Consider the following 24,298-nt stretch of genomic DNA (forward strand, 5'->3'; position numbering starts at 1 on the left):
AAAATGTGTCTCAGCAGGCAAGGGGAGGAAACTGATACCTTTATAAAAGACATATTAAAAAGCAAGAGTTCTCTAGGGATTTTCTTGAAACTACCGTTATAGCTACATCATCTCTCTTTCCCCCAAAAGCCCACTTAGATTAAGTTCATCAACCAATGGGAATGTCAGTGACTGCATAAGTATATCGGCGTGAAACAATGGTTATCCGTTAAACTGGATTTTATATCCATGTGGTATTCAGTTTTTTCCCCCAAGATCTGGGATAGTGAAAGTTCCCTTGATTTGTGGGCTTTGTCTCTGTGGTGCTAACTGCTGCAGTGCTTGCCTCCAGAATAGGCACTTCTGCTCATGGCTATAGCCACAAACATTCCTGATCCCATTGGTGGCGTTTTCCTATTAAGTTGGGTGCACATTTTCATAGACACGATCAAACATTGCATATTATGATTAGAAATAAACCTGAGGACTGAGAAACTGAATATACAATGACCGGACCATATATAAAAATAGAATGTTGACCTATAACCTGTAGCAACTTGCCCAAGAAACCAACTCCTATTTACAGTAAGCAACCCAGGAATCCAGCCTGCTACATAAACCACACTTGCAGGAAGCCAGATTGCTATACAAACCACACTTGCGGGAAGCAGGATTGCTACCTTGGAAGGTAAATAATTTCTGTAACAATTGGCCCCACATGGCCAGGACTTAATTAACTGACAGCTTCCCTAATTTTACCCTTGCTTTCAACTTAGGACTAACTAGAGAAAGTCAAACATGTACCTCTTACCTATCACACAGGGTGCCCTGCACGTAGATACCTTATCTCTAGCGTCTTCATGCCAACCGTGCAATCAGAGCACACCTGAGCCTTCTCTTCCGCGGCTCTTAAATCTTTTGCATTCCTCTGCCTGCCTTTGAGTCTGCGCAAATGCTAGTGATGGTGGCTGACTCCTTTGCTATAGCAAGCTCAGAATCCATAGCCTTTGCTTTTCTCCTTTGGTCTTTGTTCAGTACTATGGTTTAAATAGTCTTTGTGAGCCAGTTGGTTTCTAAATCATTCTGCCATTCATTCACTTACAGAAGAAATGTTTACTGAAAGCTTCAATATAGGCCATATTCCTTGCTAGGCACAGGACAAATGAAATAAGATATGGGCCCTACCCTAGAGGACAGTAACTTGGCAACTAAGGGGATGAACGGGATGACTTGCCAACCGAGTCAAAGGGCATTAAAATATCGAGGCAGTGTTTTTTAAAAAGTGCATACTAATTCCTGGATTCATGAGATAACTTCCAGGAAGTTGTAGACAGATAAACATTTCAACTTTAATCATTATATACTTGAATGCAGATTAGAAAAATAAGCATTTTAAGCTTAGCAAACCCATGATTTCAGATATTATTGCTTTAGGATGTCGGTAACAGTTAAAATCTAGTCAGGAGATTAAAAGTCACCCTTATTTTAACAAAGAAAATTAAATATTATGAATTGTTAAGTGGGTATGGAAGAACTAAATGAGGCAAAAGGAAAACACTGAGATATCATGCAGGAAGCTGCCACTCTTAGGGAAGAGAGGGAAACTGTTCAATTTTTGAAACTTTGGAGGGGCCCCAAAGAGCCAAAACTCAGACCTCTGACAGTAAGTTGTTATCCTGTTAATATCAGTGTCTCTGGGTTGGGTGGGGGAGCCCTGTGGCCAAGGCGCTGGACAGATGTCTGAATGAGTACAGGGTGGCTGGTGCTGGTGATGTCTCTGAGGAGTTGCTAGAAGCAGGAAACAAATCACCCATGAGTGGGACCACTCCATCTACCTCTGCTTGATTCCAGACTGTGCATTCTGACCAAGAACAGTCCCATGGAGTGGTCACTCAAAGCATATGTTACATTTGTCAGATGGGGTTGTATTCTACCCAGTGCCATAACCGAGTCTTCAGCAGCCCATTCCATCGTCCTATTATGCCCCCTGTTCCTGGGTGATGGGGGATATGCTAAGACCAGTGCATTCGAGGCATAAGCCCCCATTACCCGACTTCTTTTATGGTGAAATGAGTTTGTCAGTTAGAAGTTGTACTGTGCAGACAGGTACATAAGACATGTAGTGAGTCCATGGATTGTGGTGGTAGTAAGGCACGGAGAAGAACTTCTTGTTACCTCCCAGAGTTGGGAGGTGCATCATTCTCATATTCACAATGAAAAAAAAAAAAAAAAGCCAGATTAACTTCAAATTCCTATCTTTTCTCGTAACTCACCAGAGAACCGAGGTCACAGAGCAATAAAACCTTACAGAGATTTGAGGAGAGAGGTGACATGTACCTCATTCATTTCCTGGGAGCAAAATTAAATCAGTAGTTCTCAGAAGTCCTAGGTACTTATCTCCAGACAGACAGACACACATACACACACTTAATTCTATGTGCTTCTTTCTATACTTAGCATTTAGAATAGAGTTCAGACTAGGAGATGGTGCCATTGGTCAGTGGTAAATTCTATTGGGCTTTACCGTAAGAAACTAATGGTTGTTTTTGACCTGTAAAAGGCAATTTCTTATGGTTCAACCTCATACATCACTATATTCTGACCAATGGCTGTTTTTTAAAGTTACTATTTGGAAAAAAGTTATATTACTGAATTAGACTAAAATTGTTATTTGAAAGTACAAGAAAATATAAAAAGTATGTGAAAGCAGGTTTTTATTACAGAGCAATTTTTTTCTATTAATTCAATGCTTTAAATAACACAACACAATACCATAAACTGACAATGACCTGGGAGCACGTAAACACTTAAGCCTGGAGAGGCATATTTATTCTTGATAAATGTATATAATAAATTCTTAGAATATTTGATTCCAAACTGTATGTATGAATTGGCTTGACATAATAATGTAAATATAAACATAAGGGCAATTTAAACATTGGCAGTAATTTATATGAGTCAATTCAAGGTCAGTGACTGGAGAACTATATTATGATAAACCCGAGGTCAAAAAAACTTCAGGAAGCAGCCCTGTAAAAACATATACATTTGTAGATCAGGGGCTAAAAATTTATGAATGAATACCATGAAGCAAAGGATGTACAACATCCATCACACATCTGTTTTTTTAAACAGCATGGTTCCAAAATGATACATCTCTTTACAAAGTAAACGTTACAGTATTAATAACTATAGAGACGCTATCGGGATGAGCTCGAGATGCGCTGCTGACTTCCATCAAGCACCCGTGGTCCATCGCTTAAGGCATCCATCTTAATCCTGGGGCTTTAAGAACATCTTCTTTGCTTTAATCGGTTTTATGTCTCCATTTTCATCTTCTTCGTAATTGGCATGGTCTCTCTTTCTGGCAAACTTTTTCCCAATTGTCCCCACCAAGGTCTCATATCTGTCAAGAGGATAGACAGCACGTTTAATTTCAAATAAAAAGGTAGGAATCAAACCTTGTCAAGAATATCAGACCAAATATGCAATAAAAAAGATTAAGAAAAAGAAAACTATGATTAAAAGAAACCATCTGATTTAACAATTTATGAACTTCTCCAAGAGTGATTAAATTCCTTGCCATTTTGGTGTTTGCATTACCCTAAATAAATTGAGATGTACATTTAAAAATACACATTTCCAGCAGCTCTGGAAATGGGCTCTCAACTGGCAGCCTGAGACAGGTCTGCAGCCCCTGCAGGCCATTAAGAGAAGGCTGATCACAGTCATCTTCCTACTAGGGGGACTCCCTTGAAAGCTGCCGTGGACTGTGGGGTAAGAGAAGCATTCCTGGGAGAGCCAATGAATGCTTGGTCCAGATTAGAAAGCTGCTGCGCAGGACAGTTACCTTCTAGCCATCTCTTCATCTGACACATCAAGCTCCACTGTTTCATCTTCGACTTCTTCTGCTTTGTGCTTAGCATTCATCTGAAGCATCAATTTCTGAAAAATACACCAGTGCTGACCTTCAGGCTAGAAAACGCTTGTGAAAGGAACTGATGTCAAACTTCTTTGAAGGCAGAGAAACTGAAGTCAAATAATCTAGAGAACTAGTTAAAATTGATAAGGGACTCTCTGTAATACTTGATATCACAATGGTCTAACAAGTCAGCTCTGAGTCAAAAAAATAGGCAAAGCCCCACTGGATTATATTTAGTGTGAATTAAAAGTGTATTTAAGATCATAAATCTTAGTACTAGTTACTGATATTTAAAGCAGGCATACTGCTGACACATTCCAGTGAGTGGGGGAAGAAATAATAAACTTTCAGATTTTCTCTGAACTTCCCCCACTCCATCTTTAAGCCAAATGGAAGCAGCACTAGTAGTCAATAATTTTAAATGTATCTCTTGGTGGTGGTGGTGGTGGTGCGTGGAGGCGGCGGTAGAAGTGGAAGGCTGGCCCTGTATGATGGAGGGAAACTGCACCTCAGCCCCACCCTCCTAAACTTTAGGGTGGATAATGCATCCCATGTAACATCCATGCACCACAGGTCTCTCCTTCAACTCTTGCACATAAACCTTTCTGTGATAATTATCCTCTGACCTTTCCTTTTTTTTTTTTTTTAAAATGTGTAATCTCTTCTTTTATAGCAAGAGGAGAAGGAATACAAGATGAGAAATCAGTCTCAACTAGTTTTTCTAAGGCTTAAAAGAGTGACAATAGTTCAAAACCTTTTTCTAGGGGGAGTGTATTCGGTGTTACAGAATCCAGTAATTACGGCCATTTGCTAACACCCATCCCTGCCCCCCATCAATTTCTGCGGGCAGTGGCACCTCTCCTGTCCCAGTGCAGCAGACGTACTGTGGAATGCTCGCTTATTCAAACCGTGCTCTTTGAACACCACATCTTCATAATCCCTGCCTTTTTCTTCCCTTTTTACCCCACTCTGCAGCCCCTCTCCTTCTCAATCTGAAGCTTAATTAAAGCAGGTCAAAGTGAGACCAGTATATATGAAAAACAAACACTTCTAATATAACACCTTAATTATCACACATGCCTCCTTCCACTCTGCCAAAAAAGCAGAAAAGGAAAACTAATCTAGAATCTTTCAATAAACTCTGGCAACTGGCTTAGTTAACTGTGGCTCCTGGAGAAGTGGTTCTTAACTGGGGACGATTCTTCCCACCAGGCAACCTGTGGCAATGCCTGGAAACATTTTTGGTTGTCACAACTGGGTTGGAGGGTGGGGTGTGTGTGTGCTGATATTTAGTTGGTAGAGAACAGAGGACAGGGATGTGGTTCATCATCCTCTTAAGAAAGCCACCACCACAAAGAATTATCTGGCCCCAAATGTCAACACTGCCAAGGGCGAGAAACCCTGACTTCGTGTAATATTTACAAAACTAAAGATTTATATCTCAAGTGTCCATTTGGTTCATCAAGTACCTGACAGGATGGCTTTTAACATATGAGCCAGAGTTCTAATGAATATTTGTTAAATAAAGGTCTGCTTCTCTATCCTGGAGCAGAAATTCAAACGAATAGCTCAGTTATAAGGCAAATATTCGTTTTTCAAACAAACTGTCCAAAGGATTCATTTAAAAATCTACTTACAAGCTTGGATTAAAACTGTCCATTAAAAAGTCAAACTATACAATTCTAAAGTAACATTTTTTCCATTAGAAAAAATACATTTATAGGTGCCAGAAAATAACTTTTCATAATAGCATCATATGAATAAAATCTTGACGTTCCTGTAAACGACTCAACTTGAAATTCTAATATTTACAGTGGCACTGTCAAGGGCTGTATACCCCTATATGAAATTATCTACTCACCTCTACCACAAAACTAGACTGCAATGCCTGCAATTCTTTAAATAGCTATGGTGATATTTCAAGACTTGTTATTTTCTATATAATGAGTAGAAATGGTACTTGGTAGAGAAATATCTAAGCCCAATTATTAGCAGAAAAAAATTCAATTGGAAAAATTTTAAATTTGAAGCAATTATATTTAATACCTCAACCTCAGGATTAAATCCTCTGAATGACATTCTTCCATAGAGAAGATCTTCACATAGTAAGAAACTCTGCTCTTCTATTATGAAACTCCTAAATGGGAACATAGAAATAGCATTTCTCCGTATATAAAGCACAGCAAACAAAAGCCAAAACTGTGAATGAAAAAAATCAACCTATGGTTCTCAGTAGAATGAAGTAAAAATACAGTAAGATTTCTAACTTAGGGTTAAAAGTAAAATCTGATTAATTTGGTCAGCAAAGGCATTAGGAGACAAGGGCAGCAGGCTGGAGGCACAGCCTCTCTTAAACAACACATTTAATTTGCATAAATACCTACATAATATAAAGATCTAAAGTATCTACAATAAACTTGAATTTGCCAAAGTTGAAGCAAAGTTTCTTTTGTGTTTACATCCCCTCACCAAAAATTTTTTTCAATTCTTTTTCAGAAAGGAAATAATATGTATGTAAAAATACATATACAGTATACAGTGACACACTACTCCAAATCATTTTACTAAAGTTTCTAGCATACTTTGTATTTTCTTCTCAGGGATTTCAAAAATTCCATTTTCTAATTATCAAAGTAGCACATTTTAAGGAACATAATTTGGAAAGCAGAATAAAGTATGAGTTTATAAACTGCCTGGAAATTCCTTACCAAGAGGTTAAAAAGGACTGTTAGTATATTTGAGTATTTCCTTCCAGTCTTTTTTATACTTGCATTTACGTTGATTCTTGAACACAGGTCTGAGCTGTGTGGTACACTTATACACAGATTTTTTTCAAAAAGTTTCAATAGTTTTTGGGGAACAGGTGGTTTTTTGATTACATGGATAAGTTCTTTAGTGGTGACTTCTGAGATTTTGGCCCCCACCAAATTCTTATTACAAATCCAGGATAAGTAGTGGGAAATCAGAGGCTTGGGCAGCTTTAACAGTGTTATCAGTCAGAGCTCTTAGCTATAAACACCAAAGGCTGACCCTGGATGACTTCAGCAGAGAAGGAATTTACTGTAAGAACACACACTGTAGGCTCTTCGTTTCCAAGGGGGACTGGTTCCAGTCCCCCTTGTGGATACCAAAATCTGCGATACAAAGGGCCAGCTGTACTGGGCATCTCAGAATCACCGGGAAGGCTGGAGGGGCAGAACTGGAAGATGGGCAGAAATAATGGTCGCTAGGTGGTTGCACCGAAACCAAAATCATGCTAGAGAATGACCCTAGGAAAACTGTTGCTGCTCCTGACAGGGCTGAGCACGACACCACTGACGGCATTGGGGCAGGCTGCGTTTCCCTGGACCAGGACATTACTGTCTCCTGCAGAATTTCTCTGCTGAGTCAGCACTTCATGACCCTAAATCCAAGGTGACATATCTATCTCTAGCCTGGCCATAAACCCTAAAGCATGGCAGGAAAGCAAACATGCGGCTTTTAAGGCTTGTTTGCTGGAGTAGGCTCTGATTCTCATAAAGATTCCCTCATCCAACAAACACTTATTAAACCAAACTGTGTGTATTAAATCAAACTGCGGAAACAGCCACCAATAAAAGAGCCTCAGCTGCGCATAGTGGCGGATGGCTGGAGTCCCAGTTACTCAGGTGACTGAGGCAGGAGAACTGCTTGCATCCCGGAAGTGGAGGTTGCAGTGAGCCGAGACTGTGCCACTGCATCCCAGCCTGGGGGACAGTGTGAGACACTTGTCTCCAAAAAAAAAAAAAAAAAAGCCTCTGTTCTCATGGAGGTTACAGTCTATAGAAAGAGGGGCCAAATAATGAATGAAACATTTATATCACAAAATGGATGAAAATAAAGCAGGTTATTCCATCCCGAGCTGTAGGGGAGTAATTGGTATGGAACTACCTTTCCCGCACCATAACTATATAAAACAGGACAAAATATAAAATGACTATGTTTAGATAATCAACAAGTCCAAGCATACAACTGTGATGCCTGGGTGAAGAAAATCAAATGAAGTGAGCCCCATGAATGCGGAGCTTTCTGCCTGGAGGCAATTTCCAGATAGTGGAGCAGGGAGTGGGAACTCACACAAAGCCCTGTCTTGCTGAGCTTAAGAGACAAACTGTTTCACTGGGGCTTTAGTTGAAAAAAATAAAGACACAAACTGAAGTTTGGGGTTATGGCGGTGGCTGGAATATCTGGGTGAGGATACCACAGAAAGGGAGCTACAGCATGGAATTCAGGACCTGCATATTAGGTTCCCTTGAATCTCTGGCTGACCATTAAGCTGCACATGTGCAGGATGAGTCTTCAGACTTGGGGGAAAAATAACTGCTGGAGAGATGATTTCTGGGAGAATACTTGCTGCATTAGCTTCCTGTGGCTGCTGTAACAAACTTAAGCTAACAAAATTGGTGGCTTAGAGCAACAGAAATTTATGCTCCTACAGTTCTATACAAAATTCAGGTGTTGGTAGGCCTGGGATCCCTCCAGAAGCTTCCACGGTTACAAGGCCTTCTGTGTGTCAAATCTCCCTCACCTCCTCCTTATAAGGAAAGGTGATTATATTTATGGCCCACCCAGATAATCCAGGATAATCTCTCATCTAAAGATCCATAATTTACTCATATACCAGCAAGGTAAATTTTGCCATATAAGGTAACATTCACAGGTTCCAGAGATGAAAACCTAGATATTATTCGGGGGACCATTTTCCAGCCTACCATACCTGGGGCAAAAAAAGTTACCCTGCAATTGTATGTTGAAGAAATAACAGAGCTTGCACAGAGCAAGGAAATGTCTGAATTCTGCCTGGCCAGAGAGGAGAGAACAAGCTAAACACTCTGTGATATTTAGTAGAAAGGCCACAGCTTAGGAGTAGAGACAATTTAGCTCTAGGGTAAAAGCTACAAAACACATCCTAACAAAAACAAGCTGACTGGCATGTAAGTTAACTGCCTAATGAAACAAAATTCAACACTCTATTAAGAAAAATAACAGAATCCAGGTAGTCAGCAATGTAATGCATATAAATGTACAGCACACAATAAAAAATTCCTAGACATGCAAGGAAGCAAGAAAATGTAACCCTCTCATAGAAAGAAGAAAAACAATTGAAGAAATATGAAATCAGTAGAAACGGACTTTAAAACAGTTATTGTAAATTTATTCAAGGATTTAAATGAAAACATGAATGCAATGAAGAAACAAACAGAAAGCCTGAATTAAGAAATAGAAACTGCAAAAAAATCAGTTAGAATTTATGTAAATAAGGGAAAAACTTTTAAAAATATATTACTGAAAAAAAATCTGAAGTGAAAAATTGGATTAGTCCTGTATGGAATTCATTACTAAAAATCTTTTCATAGAGAAAGCTTCAGATCCGGATGGCTTCACTGGTGAATTTCACCAAGCATTTAAGGAAGAAATAATTTCAATTTTACACAAACCAAGAACTGAGAAGAGGAGGTAGGAACACTTTCCAACTCAATTTATGGCCAAAACCAAAGACATTAGAAGAACTCTACAGTCTAATATCTTATATAAATATAGATGTGAAAATCATCAATAAAATGTCAGCAAATTGAATTTAAAAATTTTAAATGTTACATATGAAGACCAAGTAGACTGTATGTCAGAAATATAAGGCTGTTCTGATATTCAAAAGTTGATATAGTTTTCAACACATTAACAAAATAAAAATCATGATCCTCTCATAAAAAATTATTTGACAAAATTCAACATCATTTATGATGAAAACCCTCAGCAAACTAGGAAAATAAAGGAGTATCTCTGAGCACTGATAAGGGGCATTCACAAAAACAGCATTTCATGTGTAATAGAGAAAAAGTAAAGGCCTTCCCAACTACGATCAGAAACAATTCAAGGACTACTCTTGCCGTTTCTATTCAATACTGTACTGGGTCCTTAGCCATGAAATAAATCAACAAGAGGAGATAAAACGTATACTCTCTTTTTTTGCAGATGACATAATTATGCATGGGAATCCACAAAAAAGTACTTGTCAATGAGTCAATTTAGCATTACAGAATACGTCAACGTACAAACTTCAATTTCTACACACCCCTCCACCCCATACATACACACAACAAAGTTTGAAAAAACTCTATTTATGATAAATAAATATATGAAGTACTTAGAGATAAAAATGCAGTAAGTAAAGAAAATTTTTTCAATAAATGTTAATAGGCACGGTGGCTCATGCCCGTAATCCCAGCACTTTGGGAGGCCAAGGCGGGCAGATCACTTGAGGTCAGGAGTTCAAGACCAGCCTGGCCAACGCAGAGAAACCCTATCTTTAATAAAAATACAAAAATTAGTGGGAGGTGCCTGTAATCCCAGCTATTCAGGAGGCTGGGGCAGGAGAATCGCCTGAACCCAGGAGGTGGAGGTTGTGGTGAGCCAAGATTGTGCCACTACACTCCAGCCTGGGTGACAGAGTGAGACTCTGTCTCAAAAAAAAAAAAAAAAAAAAAAGACCACAGGTTATCTATGAAAAACATGTCCTTTGATTTCTACCTCATGCTGTACAAAAAAAGTTAGAGGCAAACCATGGATAAAAATGTCAGCACTAAAACTACAAAATTTCTAGAAGAAAACAGAAAATATCTTACCACCTTGGCATAGCCAAGGATTCATTAGACAAGACTCATAAGGAATAAACCATAAAAGAAAAACATTAATAAAACAAAATTAATAAAAACTCATCAAAAGACAACAGTAACAGGCTAGAAGAAAATATTCACTATATATATATATAGGTGGCAAAGAACTTGTATTCAGAACATAAATAACTCCTACATGCACAGATGTATGTACGTTTTGTCTCAAAAAAAACCCTAGAAACACTGAGCTTGAGTTAATGATGTGCATGCTGTAATATTTCAGAAACAAATGTACTGATGTCTGCAACTTACTCTTACTGCATCAAAAATACAATAAACTGATGGATGGATAGTGGGATGAACAAATATGTGACATAAAATATTTTAAAAAACAAAACAACAACAAAACTTTCTCAATTTTTAAAATGGCCAAAATATTTGAAAAGGCACTTCACATATGGAAATGGCCCAAAAAGAAGTTCTTTAACATTGTCAGTCATCAGGAAAATGCAAATTAAGAACCATAATAAGATGCCACTAAAATAGTTAAAAGTAAAAAGATACATAACTCCAAACTCTCATACTTCCTTAGTGAAAGTGTAAAATCATAGAACACTTTGGAAACTGGTCGGAAAATTTCTGTTAAAGTACAATTTGACAGTTACAAAAGAAATGAAAACATAACAAAAAAACCCTAGAATATGAGTGTTCATACCAGCTTTATACATAAGCGTAAAAAACCAGGCTGGGTGTGGTGGCTCATACCTGTAATCCCGGCACTTTGGGTGGCCTGAACCTGAAATCAGGAGTTCAAGACCAGCCTGGCCAACATGGTCTCTATTAAAAATAAAATTAGCTGGGCATGGTGGTGCGTGCCTGTAATCCCAGCTACTCGGGAGGCTGAGGCAGGAGAACCGCTTGAACCCGGGAGGCAGGTTGCAGTGAGCTGAGGTTGTGCCAGTGCACTGTAGCAAGACTCTATCTCAAAAAAAAAAAAAAAAAAAAAAAAAAAAAAGAAAGAAAAAAACCCCAGAAAACTGCAAACAATCCAACCATGAGTTCTTTAACATTATTAGTCATCAGGAAAATGCTAACTAAAAACCACAATGAGATGCCACTAGAATAAAATTAAAAAGATATCTAACTCCAAATGTTGAACTCTCATACTTCCTTAGTGAAAGTGTTGTAACACTTCTCTATTAATGACAGCCAATAAAACAATGAATAGATATACCGTGGTGTATCTGTAAAATGAAATACCACTTAGCAACACAAACAAATTACTGATGTTCCAAAACAAGGATGAACATCCAAAACACTTCACTGACACAGTTAAGCACATACTGCATGATTCCTTTTTTATGAAGCTCAAGAACAGACAAAATTAATCTATGGTTTAAGAAATCAGAACAGTGCTTGCGTCAGAGCAGGGGTGAGACTGATTACAAAGAGGGATGAAGATCTTCATGTGGTGATGGCAATGTTTCGTTGATAGTAGTATGGTTTACAAAGATGCATGTACTATCAAAACACATCCAGCTGTAGACTTAAGTACATTCCACTGAATGCAACAACCACCCCCACCCCCACACCCGCACACAGCAGTTTAAGGGGATAGTGAGGGCAGACTAGAGGAGAGGCATTGTCTTTGAAAAGAGTGGTCTGGGTAGGCCTCTTGGGTGGGGTGACATCTGAGCAAGGACCACGAGGCAGTGAGGAAGCAAGATATGAGGATGCCCAGGTGAAGAACACCTGAGGGCCCCATCATAAGTGGGGGCCCTGAGAAGGGAATCTAACCGGCCTGAGAAACATAAAGCCCCTGCAGCCGGAATGGAGAGAATGCAGAGTAGCAGGACGTCAGAATTACTTGCATGATAACACTAAGATGTCGTCTTTTACTGTGTTGACATTTGCAGACTGTGCAAAAGCAACTCTGGGTGAAATGAAATCTTAGCATGAGTGAAAGCAGCAGTGATACCAGACTATCCTGGTAGTTACATTCTTCACAGGCAGGTCCTCACAGTTCCAAGAAAAATGCCAGTTTCACATTAGGATGTTCTTGATGATACAGCACAAATTTATTTTTATTAATCTTAGCCCTCAATTACTTTAAAAAATATTTGGCATACAAAATTGAAACTATATATATAAGATACTTCTTCATAGTCAAATAATCTAACAGCACTTGTGTGATTGAACTGAGAGATGAATTAGACACCTTTTTTCACTGTGACACTGTAACTATGGTTTTGTGGGTTTGGGTTCTTTGGCAGACATTTTCTTGAAAATAAAGTGAACCTGACACTTCAAGGGGAACAACTGACACTATTTATTGCCAATAACAAAATTCAAGCTTTCAAGCAAAAGTTAGAATTCCGAATAGCTTTTATCTGTCATCTTGGGCTTGATAGCTTCCCAACACTTAAAAGACTTTTCTGATGAAATCGACAGTGATACTAATGAATGTGATTTTTGATATTATATAACAAGATGAGTTAACATTGGGAAAATCTATACAACACATTTTCCAAATGACAGATGCATGATGTTAAGAAATCATATATGGGTAAAAGATTTAGAATACAAGACAGACCAAGACATGAAAAGTTCACTGGTGTTTTCAGATTCCACATTGCAATTTACTCTGAAGAAACTACTACTGATTGAGTTTTGGAGTTGTACCAAAAAATCATATGAAAAGGCCATTGAACTACTCCTCTCTCTTCAACCGTATCACCTGTGTGAGGGTGGCTTTTCTTTATATACTTCAACCAAAACAACATGCTTTAACAGGCTGACTGCAGGCGTTCAGAGTCCAGCTGTCTTCTAATATGCCAGAATGTTAAAGAGATTTGCAAAAACAGAAAACAGTGCCACTCTTCTCGTTAAATATTTTGTCTTAAAAAAGTTATTTTTCATTAAAAATGTGTTAGGTAATGAGTTTGTTTTTTAAATGAATATTTAAATAATTTAAAAAATTTCTTATATAGTAAATATTGACAAATATAAACCATACAAAACACTCTCTAGGAATTCTAAGTAACTTTTTTTTGAGATGGAATCTCGTTCTGTTGCCCAGGCTGGAGTGCAGTGGCGCGATCTCGGCTCACTGCAACCTCTGCCTCCCGGATGCAAGGGATGCTCCTGCCTCAGCCTCCTGAGAAGCTGGGACTACAGGCACGTGCCATCAAGCCTGGCTAATTTTTTTTTTGTATTTTTAGTAGAGACGGGGTTTCACCATGTTAGCCAGGTCTCAATCTCCTGACTTCGTGTTCTGCCTGCCTCGGCCTCCCAAAGTGCTGGGATTACAGGTGTGAGCCACCGTGCCCGGCCTAGGAGTTCTAAATAATTTTTATAAATGCAAATAGCTTCTGAGTTCCAAAACTTTGAGAACCACTGTGATTTTGGTTCCTCTCTCACTGGCCCTCTAGTCTAGCCAGCACCTCACTTACTTCAGAAACGCCTCTCCCAGAGGGAATCTAAATTTGGGCACAGAATTTGCTGTTCAGCTTTTTCTACGAACTTGGGATACCTTCTCAATTGCCCAATCTTATTCCTTATAGAGTGAGCAGCTGATGAGACCTCCTCAATTCCAAAGTAAATCACCTCTCTAGGGAAAACACCACACATCAAAGCTTTCACTTAAGATAAATGAGGGACCCAGAGAAAGGCAACCTCCAGAGGCCAGGACTGGATTCAGAGCAGGACTGCTGGCCCCTCAGAGGTCTTTCCCACGGCTTTGCACTGACACCGTAACTTTAATATACAAAGGAGCACAGGTGTTTTGTATCTACATGCATGGTTTTAAGAATTAGAAAAATTAATTATAGAGTTGGCAAGCAAGTGAAATACTTCAAAACTTAATCATTTTTATATTTTAATTATCTAATTTTCATTAATGAGGTTCTATAATTTTAGGGCTAAAACACACAAAATGATCTATTTCATAAATTTTGCAGATGAGAAACTACTGCTTAGAAAAAGCTGCACTTGCCTAAAGCCACAAATAGCATGGCAAAACTCCAGTTAGAAAACCCTCCCTCTCAGTGGGTCTCACATTCCTGCACATTTTTTGAGTGAGGCACTAACTGCCTGTTTGTTCTGGACTATTTTTGCAAGGATATCTGCATAGCAAGCAGCCTTGAAAAACAGTCTTCCTCTAAAGCAAAGGGCAGATTTGCTCACTGTCCAGCATAATGCAGATGCCTCTCTTGGGGCTGAAGGCAAGTCTGCTTGTGGTCCATTACCCAAAGTTCCAGTTTTCTAGGCTCAGGAGATCTCAGCTATGATGCAAATCCACTGGGTTCACAGCATCCACCTGGGCCACTTAATGCCATCCCTCATAGGACTTGGGGACAAAAGAGAAATGATGCAAACTTGATGCTTGTGCTGCTTGCTGTGCAGTAAGTCCTTTGTCTCTGATGGTGTTCAGGATACACTACCCCCAAAATATGGTATCTTGGCATACTGAAAAATTTATGCTGAAGGAAGCTGAAAAATGACGTGCAGGTAGGATTTTCTGACCGTCCCCTGAAGCAGGTCATAAAACTCACATGAGAGGTGCCCTCCCTACACTCAGAGGAAAGCAACATCCTTATCTCAGAAGAAGAGACACAGAGGGGAATGTGAACAAAAGACTTGCTAAGTTTCTCCTGGTTTATTACTCTTCGCTCATACCCCTTGGTCTTATCATATTTCTTCACAACTTTCCACTCTTCATCAAACCTAACATAAAAACACTCAGGTTCAACCAATTCTTCAGTCTTCATTTTCTTATGAAGGCTCCTGTGTCACCTAAAACTTTTGTGAAATAAAAGTGTACACCTTTCTCTTGTTAATCTGTCTTTTGTTACAGGGACCCCAACTAATGAATTTCAAATGGTTGGAAGGAAAGGATATTGTCCCTCCCCTACATCTCAGACCCAGAAGGCTCCTATCTTCCACCAGCATCAGTGGAAGTGTGGCAGGCTAACTTGTTAGTTTCAGGTCCCTATAGCTTCTGAATTCAAATACACCACAAAATACAAGCATAAGACGCACAATAGTCAAAAATACTTCTTAAACAACTTGCTACGGCAAAGGGGTAATAAAACTGCCTATACTTGCACACTCTTACTGGACCATATCCTTGGGGGAAAAACAATATGGCAATACATAGCAAAATCTTTGATCTGGTAAATTTCACCCCTAGGAATTCACACTATATCGGGTTCCCTGGAAACAGACTCTGAGACAGAGTTATATGCAGAAAACTTAGCAGGTAGTGTTTTTCAGCAGATGCCCTTCTAGGAAAACAGACAGGAGGATTGGGCAGAGGGAGAAGATGATGTGCAATGTGGCTACACTAAGGCCTCAGCCACATAGGAGAGCTCTGGAGTCAGCAAAGTCCTTCAGTTGTTCCAAGTTGAGGCACGGCAGCTAGATCATCATTCCCCTACACAGACTAGCCACCGGTTAAAGGTGTCTTCTGTGAGGCAATGTTAACACTGAATAGTCCTAACTATCTTCACTGAATTACAAACTGATACGGCTGACATTAAAAACGGGACACTTGAGACTTTCAGAGCATAGACACATGCAATCTCCAACTTCACAGAATAGTTCAGATTAACACTAGCAAAAAAGGATGCACAAACATAAGACAGTAGAAAGGAATAGGCGTACTTCATATACTGAGGTATAAGGAAAAGCACACAACAGCGACAATCACTGTGCTTTACGCCTGGCGCTATAGTGACTGTTTTACATATATTACCTCATCTACTTCTCGGAATGCACTGGACAGGTACTATCGATCATCATACCCAATATACAAATGACACAAAACAGGTTAAGTAACTCACCCAAGGTGATAAGTAAACAAGTGGCGGAGCTGGGCATCAAACCCAGGTCTGCCTGACTTCAGAGCCCATGTGCTTAATCAACCAATCCATTCCATGATCTCCCTATTTAGAGTGTTAAAAACAACAACAACTACAACACAACACATATACCAAGGATATGTCATCCATTTACCCCTCCAGACTTACTTCTCATCTTCAGCCCTGTTCTCTGGCCTGGGAGGCTGACTTGAATGTAATGCACGGAAGGGCTCCTTTGCTGCCAGGTACCTGGCTCCCTTGCTAGGATGACCTTGGGCTGGCTGTACCCGTGAATAGAGGTAGCAGCTCCTGTAAGGTGCTCTCTCTACACAGCTTATCTCCAGATTCAGTAGCAGCCATTCCCCACCCACCCCTTGACTCTGCAAGCTCAGGGGTAATCACTCCCACTATACATGCTAGGAGGTACTGCACTGTCCTGAGGGGCTCCCCTCTGCCCCACCCACACCTTGATAGTCTCTCCTCAGTCTGAGAGTGTCATCTTTTTCTGCCAACATCCTGAGCTGATATACACACCTATACATAAACAGGATGCTGAGTAATGGCAAACAATTATTTACCGTCCCAGGAAGAAATGTAAAGGTCATTTTCTGGGAACAATATGCTGTATTCGGGGGAAAAATCTGGAAACAAGACAGAAACAGTCCTGCTCTTTCAATAGACAACTGGAAGGAACACTTTGGCAAGTTGAGTTAACACATAAAATTAAATGATAGCTCCTCAGCAGCAAAGGTCCCTTCCTCCCCGTGACCCTGCGTCTGGCATTATCTTCTCCCTCCTCACCAACATCATGCTTCCTCCAAGAAGTAGAGAAAAAAAGTACCTTCCCCCCATCCCTCCTGGTGGGACATACTTTCTACCTTTAGAGAAGGGTATCTAACCTTCAAACAAGGTCCAGAGCTCAGCCATATGAACAAGGGAATATAACACTCCAAATCAAAGCCCAAACATCAGGTACAGGATGGAAAGACATAAATGTGCCTCAAGATAGTGAGCAGCATCTTCAGTCGTTTGAACAAAGTTTAAGTAAAACTACCACACCACAGAGCTTACTAATGGTGAGGAAAGTATCCGGGAAAAATGAAAAATAGCTTCCAGAAGGATTCAGCTAAATTAACGGATGAAATAAATCCATCACTCCTTCACTCAAAATTGTTGATCAGGCACCAGCCAAGCTTGGGGCCAGAAACCGTCGACCCCAGCTTCAGCACTGACTAGCTGGGTGAACCTGGGCAAGTTACCCTCCCTTAAGCTCAGTTCCTCAACTCCAAACGGGACAGAATGATAGCAGGCAGCTCCTAAGTTTGCTATGAAGATTCAATAACTAAGGATGTAAAGTGTTTAGCCCAGTTCCTGGTACACACTATAGATTCAGTAAATGTTAGTTAAAATGGATGGTATTACAAGTAATAACAATTTTAAAAAAAGAAACAAAAACTCCTGACCTGCCTTAAAATGCTCAACCTAATGAACTCTGTAATTGAAACAAAACTGGAGAGGTCTGAAGTACACACCTAATCTTTAGAACTTGAGGTGATAGAGAGAACATTATAGCTTCCCTAAAAGGTCTGCTGTTACTATCAGAGACGTGGGCTAGGTTCCTTTATTCAGCGTAAAAAAGGACAATGTGATAAACAGTGGCTGGGAGGGGGAGTAGTAAAAATGTATAAATCCATGTACAACTTTTATAGGTTTAATATTTTTTAGTTGTGCCGCTAACTCAATAAACTGAACAGAAACTATTTCATGGGCTTTATGTCACGGGAATGATGAGTTAAATTTACCAGGAGTTTCCTTCTGAACGCCCCAACCATTGTCAGTATAAATTTGAATAAACCTACTCTTTTTCTTTAAGCTCTGGCAAATCCAAGTACCAGTGTTCTTCACTAATGATTTTCTTTTCTTCTTCTTCTAGTTGTTTCTTGGTTTCTGAGTCCAGTCCCCTTTGCATAAACTGTGAAAACAAACAAAATCAATGTCAGAAACTTTTCCCATTTTAGAACTGAGGAAACCCCAAATAATTTTCTTCTATGTGCTCTCCCTCATTTATCTATGGAACCCATCTCAAGATTGAGGGTTGGGGCAAGTGATCAAATGGTTTAGCTCTACCCTTCCAACTTTACACTGAATGATGAAGGATTGTGTCAGGGCATGAGAAAATACACAATGTATGTTTCCTCCAAAAAACTTAAGGGCTAAGACATCACATTCGAAGGTCTTGCGCTCACCCACAGAGCCCACTGGCTTTGGCACCTGCTGATCTGGGGTTGAAATGCTCTTCTTACCCTCTTTCACCTGGCCAACTCCTCGCCCGTCTGACATAGGTAAAGCTACCACAGTTCTGTGAGTGCCAGTAAAATCAGTGCCTCTCTCCTAAATGCTTCCAAGGCTCCTCCAATAGACTCACCACATCTTAACTTTTGAGCATCTATCTCTTCTGGAGACCTTAAGGACTGGGTGTCAGGGTCATCTCCTTCATCTATCCCAATATGATGACTGAAGCACAGTAAGAGCCCGATAAATGTAGACAGAAGCAAAGGTACGTCTATAAGTCTGCTCTTCATTTTTATTTTTCCTCTGAAATGCTGCTAAACTCTTCAGCTGTTCTTATTATCAAATCTGCAGAAACTTGACTCAAAATATGGCAGTAAATAACAGTGCTGCTGCCAGTCTCTCATTAGCATGAATACCTGTATTTCTTCAGGGAATAAGTGAACAAACTTAAGAGGCTAAACACAGCAAAATGATAAAATATCAACACTGAAGAAAATAAAATGTGAAAATACCCAGGAGCCTCCTAGCAGTTAGGTTTCAGGTTCCACTGGTTTCTATGTATCCCCATTTCTTTCCCTTATTCAGTTCCCATATTTCTTTTTTTTTCGAGACAGAGTCTTGCTCTGTCGCCCAGGCTGGAGTGTAGTGGCATGATCTCGGCTCACTGCAACCTCCACCTCCTAGGTTCAAGTGATTCTCCTGCCTCAGCTCCCGAGTAGCGGGGATTACGCGCCTGCCACAATGCCCAGCTAATTTTTATATTTTTAGTAGAGACGGGGGTTTCACCATATTGGCCAGGCTGGTCTCGAACTCCTGACCTTGTGATCCACCTGCCTCCGCCTCCCAAAGTGCTGGGATTACAGGCGTGAGCCACTGCGCCCAGCCCAGGTCCCATATTTCTTCTCCTTCTATTCCAGCTCTTCCAAACATAAGCCTCTTTAGGCATAAGGGCTTTAACAATGACTACTAAGTTAAATGAAAAAACTTTAAGAATGTTCATGAATAAAATAGTCATGTGCTGCAAAATGATGTTTGGTCAACGATGGAACCCATATATGATGGTGGTCCCATAAGATTACAATACTGCACTTTTACTGTAACTTTTGTATATCTAGATATGTTTAGATACACAGATACCACTGTTACAACTGCCTACAGTATTTAGTACAGTAGCAAGCCATACAGGTTTGTAGCCTACGAACATCAGGCTGTACCATACAGCCTAGGTGTGTGGTAGGCTACCCCATCCAGGTTTGTGTAGGTGAACTCTATGATGCTCTCACAATGATGAAATCACCTAACAATGCATGTTTCAGAATGTATCCCTGTTGTTAAGTAACACATGACTGTGATAACATCAAGCACTGATGAGAGTGTGAAGAAACTGCAGTCAAACATTGTTGGTAGGAAAGTAAATGGTACAGCCACTGTGGAAAACAGCGTGGCAGTTTCTTAGCAAACTAAACATACACTTACCATATGACCCAGCAACTGTCCACGCAAAGTGAGTGCATGTAAAATGGTGAAATCTGAGTAAGCTCGCTGTCAATGTCCTGGCTCTTTATTGTATTCTAGTGTTATAAAATGTTGCCACTGGGGGAGGTGGCATGAAGGATGCATGGGATATCCCTGTACACTTTTTGCAACTTCCTGTGAATCTATCACTATTTTAAATAAAAAGTAAAAGAAAACAAGTTTGCAGAGTAGTGTTTTGCAGTCCTCATCCATTTTACCTGTGCCTATATCCTCATCCCAGGAAAGAACTGCAGTTTCTGGAACGTGCACACTATACTTCCCGGTCCTTTTGCCTTTGCGACTTAACAACATGTTGCCATTTTCTGTCGGGCAAAATATTTACTCTTTTAGGCCCACAGCATGTGTCCTTTGGTAAGACTTCCCTGGCTGGCATTTGGCTTGGCTCTTCCCAGGCCTGCTCCTATAAAGAAGCACCTTCCCAAGACAGCCTGATAAACACTGGATTATTGTTCACCATCGTGCTGCTTTGGTGTCTCCCAAGACTATGATTCTGAATAGACCATGACTCTTGTTCATCTTGTATCGTTGGTACTTAGGCGGCACCCTTGGTACACAAGAGCTCACTCAATGAAGGTTCTCTGAATGTAAATTAACCTAGACTTGTCTTATTTTTCCAGACTCTCTTTCTGGGATGGTTTTTTTAAAGTGCATATACCTCATTTCATCACTAATATGCCTCGTGGTAAAACTCATCAATACTACCCAACTGCCCTTATTTCTCCTATTTAGTCATGTACCTATTCCTTTGGTATACAAAATAGCCATATACATATGTTCTGTACACACAGAAAGGATAGAACTCCCTGTGAATATGAATCAAGCACCTCCAGACTTCGGTAGACGTTCGATTCTCCTACTCTAGGGCATTTCAGAACACACTCCAAAACCAGTGAGGATTCACAACAGGCAACAGCACAATATGGTCCTCAGGCTAGATGTCCGTTGTTGTTGATACAGCCATGGTCATCCTGTCCCGAACAACACTGGCAGAGCTGAGTAGTTGTAACAGAGACTGTCTGGCTCATAAGCCCAAAATATTTATTATATGGTCTTTTACAGAAAGTTTGCCAAGCCCTGTTCTAAAAGTCTAACAGTACTAAAATCACAAATAAGCACCCTTTCTACAACCATTCCATACTGGAAGACCTTCCATCCATATCTTTCTTTTTCTGCTTCCCATTGGGATCATCCTGCAATGGCTGACCAAGTCAGAGGCCTTCAAGTGAGTCAGGATTAAATCCTCAACCCTCTCATACTTGCCCTAAAAAGTGGTCCCCAGGGATGGGTTTCCTGGAAGACAATTTTTCCATGGGTGGTGGAGAGGGGAGGGGTAGATGGTTTAGGGATGATTCAAGTGCACTACATTTATTGTGCACTTTGTTTTTATTATTATATTATGTAACGAAATAATTATACAACTCACCATAATGTAGAATCAGTGGAAGCCCTGAGCTTGTTTTCCTGAAACTAGACAGTCCCATCTGTGTGTGATGGGAGACAATGACAGATCATCAGGTATTAGATTCTCATAAGTAGAGCTCAAGGTAGATCCTTCATAGGTGCAGTTCACAGTAGGGTTTTTGATCCTAGGAGAATCTAGGATTCTGCCACTGATCTGGCAGGAGGCGGAGCTCAGGTGGTAATGCAAGCTATGGGGAGCAGCTGTAAATATAGATGAAGCTTCACTCGCTTGCTGCCGGCTGCTCGCCTCCTGTCGAGCAGCCCGTTCCTAACAGGTCATGGACTGGTGCTGCTCCGTGGCCTAGTGGTTGGGGACCCATGTTATATAGGACTTAGCTCTGGTTAAGGCACCCTAAGTGCAGCTGTTCCATGCCTTCTCATAGTATACTCTTTTCTATCAGTATAGATAGTGCCTCCTGCTATCTTGCCAGTAAGTTTTTTCTCATCAATGACCAGAACTGCTAAACCAAATACAGAATCTGGGTGATCTTTTTCCTTCTCCTTTGCTTCCAACGTCCAGTTGCGTCTCCCCATTTGGTGGGAGTGGACACTCGTTTTAAGTTAATTTCTTCCTTCTTAGTTGCAACTCAGATATTTAGTTTGAGCCTGAGTCACCCAGTACATCATCTGGCTTATTCCAAGAGCTAAAACAACTGCTAAAATCTATTCAATATCTGCTTGGCCAGTTCACTCCACTTCTCTGAAATTAATGTTATTACAAATCATAAAATCAAAAGCAAACTCTGTTCAGTAAAGATTCAAATTTTCCTAATATGCATGAAAGTGCTTGACAAACTCTAAGTTATGATGTAATTTGTCCTGCATCCTCATTCACCCATTCATTCCTAATTCCATCCTAGCTCAACTCCATTCAAATCTTGCCCATGTAATGTTTACTCTCTTTTTTTTTGAGACAGGGTCTCCCTCTGTCACCCAGGCTGGAGTGCAGTGGCACCATCTCAGCTCTCTGCAGCCTCGATCTCCCAGGCTCAAGTGATCCTCCCACTTCAGCCTCCCAAATAGCTGGGACTACAGGTGCCTGCCACAAGGTCAAACGAATATTTTGTATCTTTTGTAGAGATGAGGTTTCACCATGTTGCCCAGGCTGGTCTTAAAACACCTGGGCTTAAGCGATTTGTCTACCTCAGCCTCTCAAAGTGCTGGGATTACAGGAATGAACCACTGCGAATGGCCTCTCTCTCCAATCTTTCAAAACATTATGAACGCTTCCCTCCTCCTTTTGGAAATTCGACCTCTTTAAACATGACATGTAACAGTTTGCTACCCTCTATAAGTAGTGCTCAGTGACAGGCATCACAGAGTAAGTAACACAGAGCCAGGGTTCTGGAGCAAGACTGCCTGAGTTCCCGTCCTGTCTACACTACTTATTAGCTGTGCGACTTTGAGTAAGTTACTTATTTCTGTTGCAGTTGCCTTAACTGTAAAAAGAGAGTTATTGCCTGTAGTCACCTCAAAGTGTCATTATGTGAATTGCACAGGTTAATATACGCAAACCCCTTAAAACATTGTCTAGTACTATAAATAGTTGCTATTTTTAAAATACTGTTCCCCGTGTCAATAGCTTTCCATTGCTCACAAAATAAAGGAAAATATCCTTAATCTGGCCTCAAATTCCCTGCACGTTGTGACCACTGCCTACTCTGCAACCCCATTTCTTAGTACTTGCCTTCCAGACATACTGAATTACCTCTAATTCTTGGAAATCTCCATGGTTTTCTTTTTCTTTCTTGCCTCGTGGACTTCTGAACTCAGGTTTCTCCTAGTTTAGGACGCTGTGCCTCCCACCCTCCCAGGAACCTAAAGGGACCACTACCCCGCGAGAAGCTCGGTTAGTTCCCAGAGCTCCGGCGCTTCTACCCTCACTGCACTTGGTAAGCTGTACCCTGACTGCTTGCTTCTGTGTATGCGAGCTCCCATCCGCCCGTGGGCCTCCTGAGAGTCGGCCTAATTCGTAACCCGGTTCCCAGTAAACAGTGCAGAGCAGGCGCTAAGTGAATGAATGAGCACGAGAGCTGGAAGCCCTCTGAGGCCCCTCTGGTGTCCCTCGTTCGCCCGCCGCCTCGGCCCTGGCCAGGTCGGAACGATCGGGTGCCCCTACCGCCCGGCATGGCTCTCTCAGTGTCCCCGCACCTTCATGCGCAGCAGATTCTTGGACAACTTTGTCTTCCGCTCGGCCGCCATGGTGGCTTCCGCCCAGCGCCGCCCTCCGGCCGCGAGCCCCACTGCACATGCGCGGAGCCGCGTGCGCAGCTGCGTCGCTCTCGTAACGCGCGCCGCCCCGCTCCGCCCCGCGGCCCCGCCGCTGCGTGTCGCGCGACGGCGCGGCCCCTCAGCGGGCGCTCTGGTGACTGAGAGACTGGGGTAAGCGCGCGGGGTGGTGGCGCGGGGATGAGCGCGGCAGAGCCCAAAAAGGCCAAAGTCAGAGGAGGACCCAGAGCCTGGCTTCCCCGAGCCGGGGGCCGCCTTCCCGGGACGTCGGCCTGGCCCCCTCGGGGACCCATCCTCCCTCAGGGACTCCCTTCCTCGGAGACTCCCTTCAGACTCAGTAGTCCTCGCCAGCCTCACAGGTTTGCGTCACGCGTGCCACCCGCCTG

The 24,298-nt window shown here is 41.2% G+C and overlaps 1 protein-coding gene across 1 annotated transcript; it reads right to left on the reverse strand.

Moving 5' to 3' along the window:
• Positions 1 to 2,676: 2,676 nt before the first annotated feature.
• On the reverse strand, positions 2,677 to 23,928 carry MPHOSPH6 (M-phase phosphoprotein 6). Its single transcript, XM_025371479.1, has 5 exons — positions 23,835 to 23,928; positions 18,254 to 18,366; positions 5,948 to 6,038; positions 3,830 to 3,924; positions 2,677 to 3,385 (listed from the first exon to the last, which is right to left on the reverse strand). Exons 1-5 carry the CDS (start codon positions 23,883 to 23,885, stop codon positions 3,253 to 3,255), a joined length of 483 nt encoding a protein of 160 aa, XP_025227264.1. The 5' UTR covers positions 23,886 to 23,928; the 3' UTR covers positions 2,677 to 3,252.
• Between the last annotated feature and the right edge of the window lie 370 nt (positions 23,929 to 24,298).

The sequence above is a fragment of the Theropithecus gelada genome, chromosome 20 (genome assembly GCF_003255815.1).
Source record: "Theropithecus gelada isolate Dixy chromosome 20, Tgel_1.0, whole genome shotgun sequence".
In the NCBI taxonomy this organism is placed as follows: Eukaryota; Metazoa; Chordata; class Mammalia; order Primates; family Cercopithecidae; genus Theropithecus; species Theropithecus gelada.